At 67.9% G+C, this 15,222-nt stretch overlaps 1 protein-coding gene across 4 annotated transcripts; it reads left to right on the forward strand.

Moving 5' to 3' along the window:
- Window positions 1–3,231: 3,231 nt before the first annotated feature.
- Window positions 3,232–14,188, forward strand: EMID1 (EMI domain containing 1). Of its 4 annotated transcripts, XM_086856084.1 has the most exons (16): window positions 3,232–3,444; window positions 5,538–5,648; window positions 6,002–6,115; window positions 6,203–6,306; window positions 8,551–8,637; window positions 8,727–8,788; window positions 8,906–9,020; window positions 9,270–9,368; window positions 9,546–9,683; window positions 10,017–10,103; window positions 10,191–10,243; window positions 10,327–10,380; window positions 11,460–11,504; window positions 11,585–11,629; window positions 11,990–12,074; window positions 13,958–14,188. In XM_086856084.1, the coding sequence occupies exons 1-16, from the start codon at window positions 3,299–3,301 to the stop codon at window positions 14,086–14,088; spliced, it is 1,476 nt and encodes a 491-aa protein (XP_086712210.1). In that variant the 5' UTR covers window positions 3,232–3,298; the 3' UTR covers window positions 14,089–14,188. The 4 variants fall into 4 exon arrangements, with proteins under 4 accessions (XP_086712210.1, XP_086712211.1, XP_086712208.1 ...); XM_086856085.1 differs by lacking the exon at window positions 5,538–5,648; XM_086856082.1 differs by lacking the exon at window positions 3,232–3,444 and having other exon boundaries at window positions 4,178–5,648.
- The last annotated feature ends 1,034 nt before the right edge of the window (window positions 14,189–15,222 follow it).

The following is a 15,222-nucleotide window of genomic DNA, read 5'->3' on the forward strand; positions in this document are numbered from 1 at the left end:
TCGTGGAGGGGGGGGTTGAAAGACCAGGCCCGGCCCCCGTGCACGGTGTCCCCCCCACGCCGCACGGCAGCCCCCCCGGTGCAGGGACCCCCGCCGGTGGTCGCTCCCCCACGGTGCACGGCAGCCCCGCACGCCCCCTCCGGCTCACGGTATCCCCGAGCACGGCGGGCTCCCCCCGCTCGGTGCCTGTTGTGTGCTCCCCCCCCCCCGGCGCACGGTCCCCCCCGATTCACGGCAGCCCCCATCCCTCCGGCGCACGGTCCCCCCGAGGCGCGGCAGCTCCAGCCCCGCCGGTGCCGCGTTCCCCCCACCCCGGCGCCGGGTTCCCCGCGATGTACGGCATCCCCCAGCCCGCCGGTGCCCGGTCCCGCCGCCCCCCGAGCCGCCCCCCCGCCCCGCCATGGCCGCCGCCGCCCCGAGCCGCGGCCCCCGCGCCGTTACCTCCGGCGGCCGCGGCCGCACCGGGACCCGCAACCGCACCGGGAGCAGCGGCGGCGGCGACGGGCGCGGGGCCGGGCGGCGGCAGCGCTCAGCCAGCGCCAGGCAGCCACCGACACCGGCACCGGCGGCGCGCACGGCCGCGGGCACCAGAGCCGGGAACGCGCGCCGGGAACGCGCGCCGGGGAGCGGGGGCACGCACGGGGAAGCGGGAGTCGGCACCGGCATCGGGAACACGCACAGGGGACCGGGCATCGGCACCGGCATCGGGAACACGCACCGGGACCGGGCATCGGCACCGGAGGCGCACATCGGGAGCGGGGTCACGGTCGGGAAAGCTGGGACACGCACCGGGGACACGCACCGGGGACACGCACCGGGGACACGCACCGGGGACACGCACTGGGGACACACACCGGGGACACGCACCGGGACCGGGTGTCGGCACTGGGGACACGCACGGGGCTTGCGGTGTCTGCAAGGGCGGACCCGGACGGGGACCGGGCACCCACACCCGAGTGGGCACCGTGGGGACACTCCAGGGACATGTAGGGGACCTGTTCTGGGTGTGGGCATCCATAGTGGGGACACACACCGGGAGCAGGGACACACACCGGGAGCAGGGACACACACTGGGGACACACACCGGGAGCAGGGACACACACTAGATGGGGTTGTCCCCCAGCTGTACCATCCTACTTGTGGGGACACTTTGTCCCCCCTTAGGACAGGTGATTCCCACAGCCTTGAGGGGAAACTGAGGCACAGGAGGTGGCAGGAGGCCCTGAGCCACAAAGGCACCCCAGTACTAGGCACTTTCATGTAATATAATACAAAATTATGTATAAATATATATATATATATATATATATATAAATCTATAAATATAAATGTGTGTGTATATATAAATACATACAAATATAAATTTATATATAAAATACAGGCACCTTCAGCCCAAGGGCTCATGGCTCTGCCTGCCAAGGGACAGATCTGGGGACAGACCTGGGGATGGGAGTTGTGACTCTGGCTGAGACCACGAAGGGACAGACCTGGAGGCAGGGGAGCTGTCAGGGTTGTGCCCATGGCAGGACAGATTTGGGGACAGGGGAGTTGACACTGGGGTTTTACCCCTGGAGGGACAGATTTGGGGGCAGGGTTAGGGTTAGCTTGGGGGCCGGGCAGCGATGACCTCTCAGTGCCACCTGGTGGCTTCGGGCACGTGAAGGGGGTCCCGGAGGAGCGGGGTCGGGCATGGGGACACCCACCCGTCCCCCTTGCTGTCCCCACGGTGCCAGCCCTCACGGGCAGGGGCCATCGGTGCAATGAGCTGTGCTTGGGTGTCGCGTGGGGCTGGCACGGGCAGGGACACGGCACGGGGACGTGGGGATGGGATGGGGACACGGAGACAGGACAGCGATCTGGAAATGGGACCTAGAGCCCATGGGTGGGGACACAGCATGGGGACAGCTGCGTCATGCCATGGGGACATAAATCCAGGGCAGGGACACGGCATGGGCACCTGGAGCCAGAGCAGGGACATGGGGATGTGATGGGAACACCGAGGTGGGGCAGGGCCATGGCACAGGGACCCGAAGCCCCCCCCCAGGAGCCCTGAAGGGTCTCAGCCATCAGACAGGGGGTGACCATGGCGGGGGTCCCCAGGGCCGGGCGGGTGTCATTTAGGGCCTTGGGGACAGGATGCTGTGCAGCCGGGGCCCTACATCAGTGTGGGGACACACACGAGCACCCCCCCTGCAGAACCCCCGGCCCCACCCGCGGGCCCCCCCGGCCGCCGCAGCCCTGTTTAGTCTGAGCAGGAGCGTGGGTGACCTTCGGCTCCTGCGGCACCCACGAGGGTAAACAGCACGTGGGTCCCGCCTCAAGGACAGCCGGGGGGGCCGGAGGGGACCCCGAGCACCAAGGGACACCCATGGCTGGGGGTCCCCGGGGGGAGCGCTCCAGAGCCGGCTCCTCCTGTGTCCCCAGCACGGGGGCAGGGTGGGGGGGATGTGCTGGTGAGACCCCCACCCACACTCCACAGAGGACAGGGTGGGGGGTCCCGGGGTGCTGCCGCTGCAGGGATGTGCCCCCAGACAGCCGGACAGACAGACAGACAGACAGACTGTCTGCAGGGCTCCCCGGTGGGGACCACCCGCGCACACCCATGCACACACACACACACACACACACGGTCTCCTTGCACGCCCCGACACAGGGACCACACACACGCACACACATGGCAGAGGCAGCTGGAAGAACAGCAGGAGACAGACAGACGGACGGACAAAGAGGCGGACAGGCAGGAGGGTGGGTGGGTGAGCACACGCCCTGGCCCTGCACACACACGCAGGCACACACACACCTGGGTGTGCACACGCGTGAGGGTTCTCCGTGTGTAAAAGTGTGCAATACAATGGACAAATGCGAATTTTGTGTGTAAAGCCCGCGCCCGCACAGGGAGGCACACGCAGGGTCCTGCACACGCGTGTGTCCCCACGCTCACAGCGCTCCCCGGCCGCTCCCACCGCGACCGCTGTCCCACAGCCGGGCCCAGCCGCGCATCGCGCCCCCTCCCCGGGCTGAGCCTTCCCCTGGCCCCCGTTCCTGCTCCCCCCGGGCCGGTTTGTCCCCCCAGCCTCCCAAATTGCCCCCGCACCCCGTGTCCGCCCCGCCAGCGGGACCCCTGTGCCGGCGGGGCGGAAGGAGGGGGAGCAGGCGGGGGGGCAGGCGGGGGGTCCCTCCTCCATCCCTCCTCCATCCCTCCTCCTCCTCCTCCTCCTCCCCCTCCTCCTTCCTCCTCCCCTCCCCCGCCTCCCGCTCGGTGCCGGTGGCCGGGCAGCGCCGAGCCCCGCGGAGCGGCATGGCCGGGGGCCGGGGGTGCTGCCGCCGCCCGGCCCTGCCCGCAGCTCTGCCCGCAGCCCTGGGGCTCTGCCTGAACCTCTGCCTGCTGCTGCCGCTGCCCGCAGCCGCCTGGAGCCCGGCCCTGCTGCCGCCCGCCGCCCGCAGGTACCGCCACCGGGGACACGGGGATGGGGCACCGGGGACACGGGGATGGGGCACCGGGCACGGGGATGGGGCACCGGGGACACGGGGATGTGGCACCGGGCACGGGGATGGGGCACCGGGCACGGGGATGGGGCACCGGGGACAGGGGGATGTGGCACCGGGCACGGGGATGGGGCACCGGGGACACGGGGATGGGGCACCGGGGACACGGGGATGGGGCACCGGGGACGCGGGGATGGGGTACCGGGCACGGGGATGGGGCACCGGACATGGGGATGGGGGACAGGGGGATGGGGCACCGGGGACGCGGGGATGGTGTACCGGGCACGGGGATGGGGCACCGGGGACAGGGGGATGGGGCACCGGGCACGGGGATGGGGCACCGGGGACACGGGGATGGGGCACCGGGGACAGGGGGATGGGGCACCGGGCACGGGGATGGGGCACCGGGCACGGGGCAGCATCGCCTGCTGGGCTGGGGGGGTTCCGGGGGGCACCAGGCACCGGCGGGTACCGGGTACCGAGGGCTTGGCACCGGGGGCATCAGGGACCCGGGACACCAGGGACGTAGGGATGTGGGCACCTGGGAGACTCCGGGGATCTTGGGGTGCCAGGGGTCCAAGGTATCAGGCATGGGGTTGTCGGCTGTTGGGGGCATCAGGCACGGCGTTCTGTGGGTACTGGGGGTCTCTGTGGGGGCACCATGGACCGGGGGGCACCGGCTGCTGGGCACTCCAGGGAGGGGCAGGCTGGGGGTACTGGGCCATGCTGGAGTTAGCTGGACTTCCTGGGGCCGGGAGTTCCTGGGACCGGCAGGACTTACTGGGGGGTTACTGGGTCTAACTGGACCTACTGGGGGGGATCAGAGCTGCCAGGCTCAGCAGGGTGCAGGGAGGTACTGGGGCTACCGGGGCATTTTGGGATCCAGGGGCTGCCTGGGCATACTGGGGCTGGGCTTACTGGGGCTACTGGGATGGGCTGTTGGGGCTGCTGGGCATCCTGGCGCTACTGCCGCAACTCCTGAGGCTGCCTGGGCGTACAGGGACATGCTGAGGCTGCTGGGTCTGCCTGGGCGTATTGGGATCCTGGGGCTGCCTTGGCGTGCCGGGACTACTGGGAATGCTGGGCATGGTGGGAGTGCTGGAGTTGGTGAAGAGCGAATGTCCCCAGCCCCAGGGTCCTGCCCGTCCTCTGGAGGTGGCCCATTCCGGGGGTCTGTGGGTGCTCTGGGGGGCTGTGCTCGCTGTCCCGCCGCAGCGGTGGTGTGGGGTGGTGTTTACAGGAAACCCTTGTCTCTGGCCGTGTCTCCGGCACCGGATTGCCGGGACCTCCCGGTTCCGCTCGGCTCGGTGAGGCGACGGGCAGAAGCCGCCTCATTTCCCCTTCCCCTCCCGGCCAAGCCCAGGAAGCCCCCGGCGCCTTGGCACAACCCTGCCGTGTCCCCCCGGGACCCCCCAGGCCACCAGCCAGCACCCACGAGCGCTCACCCCATCCACCCCATCCCTCCCTGACGAATCGCACGATCCCACGTGCCCGAAGTCGGGGGCACAAAGCCAAGCGGCTGATTTTGGGAATGGGAGTGGGATTCGGAGCCAAACGTGGTGTGGGCTTTTCCCCGGGTGGGCACAAGCGCTGGCAGCAGAGCCCGGAGCCCCTCGGTGCCGCTGCGGAGCCGGGTGGGCCGGGGTCGCTCCAGGCCACGCGGGCGCTCACATGCCAAAGCCTGCCAGCTCCTGCCCCGCTCCTGGGAGGGCATTCCCCTCGGGAAGCGAGCCGGGACCCATCCCCATCCCATCCCATCCCAACAGGCATTTCCACAGCTGGAGCTGGCACCGCCCAGGAGCTGGCTGTCCCTCCGAGGGGGACGATGCCAGCCGGGACCCCCGTGGCACGGCAGGGTGGCAGCGGGAGCGTGGCGACAGCCCTGGCGGGCTCTGCGCTTCCATGGCCCTGGCACGGTGCCCGCCTGGGACGCTGCCCAGCCGGAAAGCCCTGTACCACCCCGCTGTCCCCCCCGCCTCCGGCACCTCCCAGACAATTGTCCCCCCGCGGCGCCCGCTTGTCCCCGCTGCCACCGCCTCCCTCCTTTGCAGCGCTGCAGCGGTCCCAAAAAGCTCATTTTTTGACCCAAATTGTGCAGCCTTTGAGTTCGGAGCTGCCGAGGGTACGGCGAGTCCTTCCTGCCGCGGGGACACAGACACTCGGTGTGTCACGGCACTGGTGTGTCCCCCTCCGCAGGGGGAAACTGAGGCTGGGGTGCCCGGGGAGGGGGTGGGCAGAGCCTGGCATGTGGGGCAGAAGAAAGGAGCCTTTGTGTGGGGTGGGCTGGGGGTGCGGGGGGGCTCCGGGCCCCGCTCCAGGCCAGCCGGCGCCAGCGCCATGCCGGGAATGCAGCAGGAATGTGGGGCCCCAGCTCCCCACAACGTGTCAGGGCAGGGCTCCCCCATGGGCACCCCAAAAACCGGGAATGGGATTTTCCCAGGGTGACAGTTCGGGTGGCGGCGCCCCCACCGTGTCCCTGCGGAAGGGCTGGTGGCATCAGCGGTTTCCCTTGCAGCAACTGGTGCTCCTACACGGTGACACGGACGGTGTCGTGCCACGTCCAGAACGGGACCTTCCTCCAGAGGGTCTTCCAGGGCTGCCGCTGGCCCCTGGCCTGCAGCGGGGGCAGGTGAGCGCGGCCACCGGGGTCCCCTGGCAGCAGGGACAGCTGTGGTGGCCCCAGCACGGGTCTGAGCGCTGCCCCTCTGCGCCGCAGCTACCGCGCCGTGGTCCGGCCGCTCTACAGGGTGACCTACAGGACACTGACGGCGCTGGAATGGCGCTGCTGCCCCGGACACGCCGGAGCCAACTGCGAGGAAGGTGGGAGCTGGTGTGGATGGGGGACCTGGGCAGGGTGGGGAGGGGCTGTGGGACATGGTGTCACTGGTGGGGGTGGGTGAGGAGAAGGACCAGTGGGTGTGTGGATGGATGATGGATGGATGGATGATGGATGGATGGATGGATGATGGATGGATGATGGATGGATGGATGGATGGATGGATGGATGATGGATGGATGAATGGATGGATGGATGGATGGATGATGGATGATGGATGGATGGATGGATGGATGGATGGATGATGGATGGATGGATGATGGATGGATGGATGGATGGATGGATGGATGGATGGATGGATGGATGATGGATGGATGATGGATGATGGATGGATGATGGATGGATGGATGGATGGATGGATGGATGGATGGATGATGGATGGATGGATGGATGGATGGATGGATGGATGGGTGGATGGATGATGGATGGATGATGGATGGATGATGGATGGATGGATGATGGATGGATGGATGGATGGATGGATGGATGGATGATGGATGGATGGATGGATGGATGGATGATGGATGGATGGATGGATGGATGGATGGATGGATGGATGATGGATGGATGGATGATGGATGATGGATGGATGATGGATGGATGGATGGATGGATGATGGATGGATGATGGATGATGGATGGATGATGGATGGATGATGGATGGATGGATGGATGATGGATGGATGGATGATGGATGGATGGATGGATGGATGGATGGATGGATGATGGATGGATGGATGGATGATGGATGATGGATGGATGATGGATGATGGATGGATGGATGGATGGATGGATGGATGGATGGATGATGGATGGATGGATGATGGATGGATGATGGATGGATGATGGATGGATGGATGGATGATGGATGGATGGATGGATGATGGATGGATGGATGGATGATGGATGGATGGATGGATGGATGGATGATGGATGGATGGATGGATGGATGGATGATGGATGGATGGATGGATGATGGATGGATGGATGATGGATGGATGGATGATGGATGGATGGATGGAGGTCCCACTGGGTGGGCAGTGGGTGACCAGTCAGGGGGACAGGAGTGAATAGGATGTGCCTGGATGGGAACTGAAACAGTCAATGGACGGGGTGTGGGTGGATGGACAGATGGACATTCCTCAGCAGGGCAGTGGCCACGAGGGGGGTGCAGCCCCCCACCCACGGGTGGCCAGGTCCATGTGGGCCGTGGATGAATGGGTGCAAGGCTGTGCCGTGGCAGGGCGGGGGACAGGCACTGCCAGCTCCTGACAGGGGGGGGTCTTTGTCCCCATTGTCACCACATCCTCCTCCTCCTCCCTCTCCTCCAGGACCCCACTGTGGGTCCCAGCCCAGCCCTGGCTCTGTGGGACCGGAGCTGTGAGGGCAGCAGGTGGCACCCAGGGCTGGGGACACCCTGGGGTGGCACCGAGGGTCTGCAGGGCAGCGGGTGACACGGGGAGTCGGGAGGCAGCTGGGTGGGAGCAGCACTGGGGGAGGCGGGGGGTTCTTCCTCCTCCTCTTTCTCCTCGTTCTCCTCCTCTTTCTCCTCCTCCTCCTCCTCCCTGCGTGCTTGGCCGCCTGCCCCACATCTGGCCCCACTTAGGGCTGTCCCCTGCAGCACGGTGGTGGCCGTGCCGGGGTGGGGTGACAGCGTGGGGGGGCTCGGGGGCCACCTCTGCTCCAGACACCCCTTTCCTGCCGTGCTGGGTGGCCCTAAGCCTCTGTCCCCAGGATCCCTCGGTGGGGACAGGGGACTGGGACCCCACCATGGGGTGTGGATGTGGGCAGTGTCCCCAGGAATGTGCCCCCCACTCCAAAGCCACCCCCAGAATGGGGCTGGGGGCCTTGGGGGCGTTTGGGGAGATGGGGTTCAAGGCTGAGGGGGGGAACTGGGGGGAGCTGGGGCTGGGTTTGGGGCTGAGACTTGGGGTGATCATGGGGAGATTTGGGGGGTCTGGTTAAGGACCGTGGGAGGGTTTGGAGGGTCGGGGGGGGTCTGCTGTGTGGTCATGGAGGGTTTTGGGGGTCTGGTTGAAGACCACGGGTGGGTTTGGACAATCCTGACTCAGGGTTCTGGGTGGGATTGGGGGTCTGAGGCTCACCCAGAGCGAGGGTGGGGCCCTGCACCCCCCAGCACGTTGGAGGGAAGCACAAGGGGCAGGTCTGTGACTGGAGGCGATGCCCCACAGGGGGGTGCCCCCCTGCTGACCCCCCATTCCTCGGCAGAGGCTCACACCCTCCTCACCCTGCGGGACACCGGGCGCCCCAGCGCAGCCCCGCGCCGGCCCCCCCTGCACCCCACGGCCTTCTCAGGTGGGTCCCTCCCCAACCCCGCCGGGAGGGGCACCGGGGGCTGGGTGCCCCCCACCCCACCGCCTGTGCCCCCCGATTTCCCCCCGCAGGGTGTCTGAACTGCAGCCGTGTCGGGGAGCTGACAGCACGGCTCGCCACCCTCGAGGCGCAGGCAAGTCCCAGTTTGGGGTCTGGCCACCTCCCCCTGCACCCCCTGAGGGGCACAAGAGCCCTGGGGGGGTCACCTTGTGCCCCCCGCTGTCACCCACCCCTCCCGTGTCTTTGCCAGGTGGCCCGGCTGGCGGTGGCCGAGCCCCCCACCCCGGCAGCCCCCAAGAGCAGGGGGCCCGAGGCTGGGCAGCTCTGGGGGTCCCCAGCCGCCCGCGGGAGCCCCGGGGATGATGGTAAGGCAGGGTGACAGCGACATTTGACAGCACCCGCAGGGCTGGGAGCGCACCGGGGTGTTGTCACTATTTGGGGGAGGGGCGGGGGGGGTGCAGGACCCCTCACTTTGGGGGAAAAGCGAAGCTGTCCCACCCCAGCTGTGACACTGAGCCACCCACGGGGACAGCCCAGCTCTGGGTGTGGGCGGGGGGCACCCCGAGGGGCTGTCCCCGGGGGTCCCCCACCCTCAGGGTGCTGCTGTGCCGCAGGGAGACCCGGCTGGAGGGGACCCCCCGGCCCCAAGGGCGACGTGGGAGGACGGGGACCCTCGGGAATTCCTGGAGTGAAGGGTCCGGTGGGGCCACCAGGTAAGGGGGGACAGAGTGGGGGGACCCCAGCCTGGTGCCTGGCCCAGCCGAGCCCCCCCCTTTGCTGGTGGGCAGATCTCGGGGGGTCCATGCAGCAGTTCTGGGGGCTCCGAAGGGCTCCAGCGCTGCACAGCTTTGGGCACGCCCCAATCTTCACCCTCCTCTTCCTCCCTGCAGGTCCCCCCGGCCCCCCAGGACCACCCGGGCGGGATGGAGCCAGGGGGCTCCCCGGAGAGAAGGGGTTACCCGGGCCCCCCGGGCCCCCGGGCCCCCCTGCCCCTGTGGGGCCGGCGATTCCCCGACTGGCCGAGCCCAGTAAGGGGGGGCTGGGCTGGGGGGGTCCCCAAGAACGGGGCTGGGCTGGGGGCTGGGGCAGAGCCAGGCTGGGGGGCTGGGGGTGGTGTGGGGACCCCCCGGCTGGCACTGGGGTCCCGGGGATGAGATGTGGGGCACTGGGCAGCATTGGGGTGCCAACACTGAGGTGTGGGGCGCTGGGAAGAGCTGGGGACCTCCTGCCATCATTGGGGTGACAGGGACGAGACACGGGGGTGAGCAGGGGAGGGGACTGTGGTCCCCCCAGTGTCCCCAGGTGGTGCCGGGAGCCACGGGGGGCCCGGCCCCAAACAACCCCCTCCGTTCTCCCCCCAGGGGACCCTGTCCTCTCCAACACCTTCACCGAAGCCACCAGGAGCATCGCGGGTCCCATGGGACCCCCCGGACCCGTGGGGCCAATGGGTGAGGGTGTCCCCCCCTTCCCTTGTCACCCCCCCACGCTTTCGGGTGCCCCAAGGCGGGGCTGAGCCGTGTCCCCTCTCCTTGCAGGTCCCCCCGGCCCCCCAGGTCCCATCGGTCCCCCCGGGCCCCCAGGAGCCGATGTAAGTGCTGGGGTGGGGGGCACGGGGAGGGCTGAGCCCCAGCGTCCCCCCGAGGCTGATGTCCCCACCTTGTCCCCGCACAGGGCAGAGCAGGAGCTCCCGGGGCTGCCGGGCCCCCCGGGGAGAAGGGGGACAGGGTGAGTGTCCCCAGCCCCGCTCGGTGACACCAGCTGGGGGGGTCTGGCCGTGCCCCCCAGGGGTTCTGACAGGCTCTGTCTCCCCGGGTGTCCCCTGTGGTGGCCGAGTCAGGGTGGGGTGACAATGCAGGGGAGAGGTTTGGGGGCCACCTCTGCTCCAGACACCTCTTTCCTGCTGGGTGGCCCCAAGCTGCTGTCCTCAGGGTCCCTCTGTGGGGACACGGAGCTGGGAACCTGCCGTGGGGTGTGGATGTGGGCAGTGTCCCCAGATTGTGCCCCCGACCTCCAAAGCCACCCCCAGAATGGGGCTGGGGGCCATGGGGGTGTTTGGGGGGCGGGGTTCAGGGCTGGGGTTGGGGCTGGGATTGGGGCTGGGATTGGGCTGGGGTTGGGGCTGGGATTGGGCTGGGATTGGGGATGGGATTGGGGCTGGGGTTGGGGCTGGGATTGGGCTGGGATTGGGGATGGGATGGGGGCTGGGGTTGGGGCTGGGATTGGGGCTGGGGATGGGGATGGGATTGGGGATGGGATTGGGGATGGGATTGGGGATGGGATTGGGGATGGGGGCTGGGATTGGGCTGGGGTTGGGGCTGGGATTGGGGCTGGGATTGGGCTGGGGTTGGGGATGGGATGGGGGTTGGGGTTGGGGTTGGGGTTGGGGCTGGGATTGGGGCTGGGATTGGGGCTGGGATTGGGGCTGGGATTGGGCTGGGGTTGGGGCTGGGGTTGGGGCTGGGATTGGGGCTGGGATTGGGGCTGGGATTGGGGATGGGATTGGGGCTGGGATTGGGGCTGGGATTGGGGCTGGGGTTGGGGCTGGGATTGGGGCTGGGGTTGGGGCTGGGATTGGGGATGGGATTGGGGATGGGATGGGGGTTGGGGTTGGGGATGGGATTGGGCTGGGATTGGGCTGGGATGGGGGCTGGGATTGGGGCTGGGATGGGGGCTGGGATGGAGGGACCTGGTGTGTGGCCACTGGGGAGGTTTGGGGGTATCTGGTGTGTGGGGTCTGTCAGCATCTCCCTCGCTGGGGGTCTGGCCGTGCCCCCCGGGTGCTGATGGGCTCTGTCCCCCCGCAGGGTCCCCAGGGCCACCCGGGCAGCCGCGGGCAGGACGGGGCGCAGGTACGTGGGTGGGTCGGGCCCCCCCCGGCCGCAGCCCCCCGTGCCCCCCGCTGCCAGGCCCTCTCCTCTCTGTGTTTCAGGGCGAGCCGGGCCCCCGGGGCGAGCCGGGCGAGAGGGGCACTTGGGTGAGTGGCACCGGGGACACCGGGGACGGGAGGGGGGCACAGGGGTTGGGTTGGGGGTGACAGGTACGGGAGGACCCCAACACCGTCCCTGGGACCCCAGTGATGTCCTCGGGGTCCCCAGCCCTGCCCAAGTCTCATCCCCAGCACCCCAACAGTGGCACCAGGGGTCCCTGGCTGTGCCAAAGTCACCTCAACAGGGTGATGGGGCACAGGGTGGGCTCAGACCCCCCCGGGGTGCCCCCACTCTTTATCCCCTGGTGTTGTGGTGAGTCGGGGGGTCCCTGGGTCCCCACCTCCCCGGGGGTGGGCTGGGGCCATTTGGGGTGCAGCCCCCCCTCACCCCGTCCCTCTCTCCCGCAGGGGGAGGGTTTGCACCAGCTCCGCGAGGCGCTGAAGATTTTAGCGGAGAGGGTTTTAATCTTGGAAACAATGATTGGGCTCTACGGTGAGTAGGGGGACGGGGACCCCCGGGGTGAGCCCCACCCCTGCCAGCAGGTCACCGGGTCCCCATGACATCACGGTGGCCCTTGGCTCAGTGACGCCATGGAGCTGCAGGGAGGGGACCCCTGGCAGCCCCTCCTCATGCCATGGGGGGACAGGGACAGCAGGGTGACCCCCATCCCTGGTCACCAGGCCCCCGTGACATCACGGTGGCCCTTGGCTATCATGACATCAGCCATGCAGGATGTCACCACCCACATGGTGGCATCATGGCCAGCACATGGGACCACTAAAAGGCCACCAGGGTCCCCCACCCTCACCTCCAGCTGGGCACTGCCCGCCTCAGGCAGGGACACTGTGACAGTCTGTGCTGGGGACAAGCCGGTGGCCCTCTGAGAAGGTTGGGGACATGTCCCCCCATGTTTTGTTGAGCTCAGTGTGCTGGGGGTGGCAGAGGGAGTGCCCCCAGGTCAGGGACATCAGTGTCCCCATCAGGGCACTGTCAGGGACATCAAGCCAGCAGCGTCTGCCACAGGGCCAGCACAAGGGACCCCACTGTCCCCAAGGAGCCACAGGGATGGGGGACCGCCGGCACCCCTCTGAGACCGGGAGGACCCTCCTGGGAGACCTGGCACCCCCTCCTCATGCCCCGGCACCCCCATCCCGCTGGGGCTGCACCGCTGCCGTGCCCCCACCATGCTGTGCCACCCCTGCTGTGCCGTGTCCCCATCCCGTGTCCCCATCCCGTGTCCCCGTCCCGTGTCCCCGTCCCATGCCCACCGCGGGGCCAACGCTCTCTGCTCTGCTCTGCTCTGCTCTCTCCCTCTCCCCCAGGCCAGTAGCTTCCAAACCCTCCTGCGGCAGCAGGCCCGGCTGGAGGTCCTGGCTAGAAGGGTCACCTTGCTGGAAGCCATCATCTGGCCAGGTAACCACCCCCACCCCACCCTGCCCCACCCCGCATGAGCCTGGAGCGCCGCGGCACCCCCGGGAGCGGGCCTGGAGCACGGGGGGCTGCAGCCTCCAGGAACGGGGCAACAGAGAGCTCCGGGGCCACGGGAGAGCCTGGAGACCTGCCTGGACTGAGAGGGGCAACCTCGGAGATCCTCCTGGATTTAGCCACGCAACCGTGGAGAGCCGCTTGGATTGAGAGGGGCAAACATGGAATACTCTTGGGTTGGGAGGTGACCATGGAGATCCTCATGGGCCAAGGGAAACTCTGGAGCTCCCCAAGGCTTAAGCGAGACCAAGGAGAGACCCTCTCACTCCAAAGGAGACCATGGAGACCCTCCTTGGACCAAGGGAGCTCTTCAGGGTTCAAGGGAGACCATGGAGCCCCTCTCACTGCAAAGGAGAGCATGGAAACCCCTCTTGGATCAAGGGGACCCATGGAGGCCCCCCAAGGCCAAGGGAAGCTCCAGAGCCCCTCTGGAACCAGGGGAGACCATGGAGCTCCCCAAGGCTCAAGGAAATCCTTGGAGAAGGGACACCATGGAGACCCCCTCAAGCCAAGGGAGACTCACGGAGCCCCCCGGGCTCACCAGAGGCCACGGGGACCCTCTCGGACTGGAGCAGCTCCCAGAGCTCCCGTTGTCCCAAGGGGTCCCCTGGTGCCAGCCCCCCCGTGCCAGGTGCCCAGCTGGGGACAGCGGGTGCCCCCCACCCTCATCCCCCCTCCCCCTCCCATTCCAGCTGTGCTTTTCCACACCGGGGGTGCCAGGCAGGGGTGCCAGCTGGGGGGTCCTCGGGTGGGGACCCCCAGAGCCACAGAGGGGCAACGAGCCCCATTTCTGCGGGGCAGCACACCCACAGCCCCCAAGGCTGATTTGGGGATTTTTGGGGCAGGGGGTGCCATCCCACCCCTGACACCCCTTTTCTCTCTTCCCGCAGAGCCAGAGCCCGGCTCGGGCAGCGGTGTCCCCAGCACGGCGACCCCCGGGGTGCCCCGTGGCAAGCGTGGCAGTGGCCAGCCCCCCTACCGCATGGTCAGCCCCCCGCGCCGGGCCCCCCCGGAGCCGTGACACGGGCGGGGTGTCACCCCCGGGCCACCCCCGCTGTGCCGCCCTGGGGAGCGGGGTGGGGTCACCCCATCCTCCCTCTTGGTGCTACTGGTGGCACGGCACCCCCACCCCGCGCTTCGCCCCCATCGCCGCTGCTTCAGCCCCCGGGAGGGTGAGGGGTGACCCCAACCCCGTTTGTGTCCCCCCTCTCCAAGGGACAGCTCCGGGGGGATGGATTCTGTCCCATCCCGTCCTCCCCCATGGGCACCCCGGGCTGGGGGAGGGGATGGAGGGGGGGGTGGGGACCCCCCGGGTGGGGACCCCGCTGCGCTGCGTGCTTCGCTGCTTTGGGACCTGTGAGGTCATTAAATGTCCCCAAATCCGTGTCCTGTGGTGTCACTTGGTGCTCCAGGGACCTCACGGGGGATGTGGGAACCTACGGGCGTGGGGTGGGATGGGATGGGATGGGATGGGGATGGGGATGGGGATGGGATGGGATGGGATGGGGATGGGATGGGATGGAATGGGATGGGATGGGGATGGGATGGGGATGGGATGGGGATGGGATGGGGATGGGCAGGGATGGGGATGGGATGGGGATGGGATGGGGATGGGGATGGGATGGGATGGGGATGGGATGGGGATGGGGATGGGATGGGGATGGGGATGGGCAGGGATGGGATGGGGATGGGATGGGGATGGGCAGGGATGGGATGGGGATGGGATGGGGATGGGATGGGGATGGGATGGGGATGGGGATGGGATGGGGATGGGGATGGGCAGGGATGGGATGGGGATGGGATGGGGATGGGATGGAGATGGGGATGGGATGGGATGGGATGGGGATGGGATGGGGATGGGATGGGGATGGGATGGGGATGGGATGGGGATGGGGATGGGGATGGGATGGGGATGGGATGGGGATGGGGATGGGATGGGGATGGGGATGGGCAGGGATGGGATGGGGATGGGATGGAGATGGGGATGGGATGGGATGGGGATGGGATGGGGATGGGATGGGGATGGGGATGGGGATGGGGATGGGGATGGGGATGGGATGGGGATGGGATGGGGATGGGGATGGGGATGGGGATGGGGATGGGATGGGGATGGGATGGAATTGGGATGGGATGGGGATGGGATGGGGATGGGGAT

Source organism: Cyanistes caeruleus, chromosome 18 (genome assembly GCF_971803275.1).
Source record: "Cyanistes caeruleus chromosome 18, bCyaCae1.hap1.1, whole genome shotgun sequence".
Lineage (NCBI taxonomy): Eukaryota > Metazoa > Chordata > Aves > Passeriformes > Paridae > Cyanistes > Cyanistes caeruleus.

Bases quoted from the DNA above. Each gene is read 5' to 3' on its own strand.
- EMID1 (XM_086856082.1), top strand. From the start codon at position 5,158: ATGCCAAAGCCTGCCAGCTCCTGCCCCGCTCCTGGGAGGGCATTCCCC. The intron at 6,307-8,550 runs GTGGGAGCTGGT...ATTCCTCGGCAG, and splicing joins CGGAGCCAACTGCGAGGAAG to AGGCTCACACCCTCCTCACC. The intron at 9,369-9,545 runs GTAAGGGGGGAC...TCCTCCCTGCAG, and splicing joins GGGTCCGGTGGGGCCACCAG to GTCCCCCCGGCCCCCCAGGA.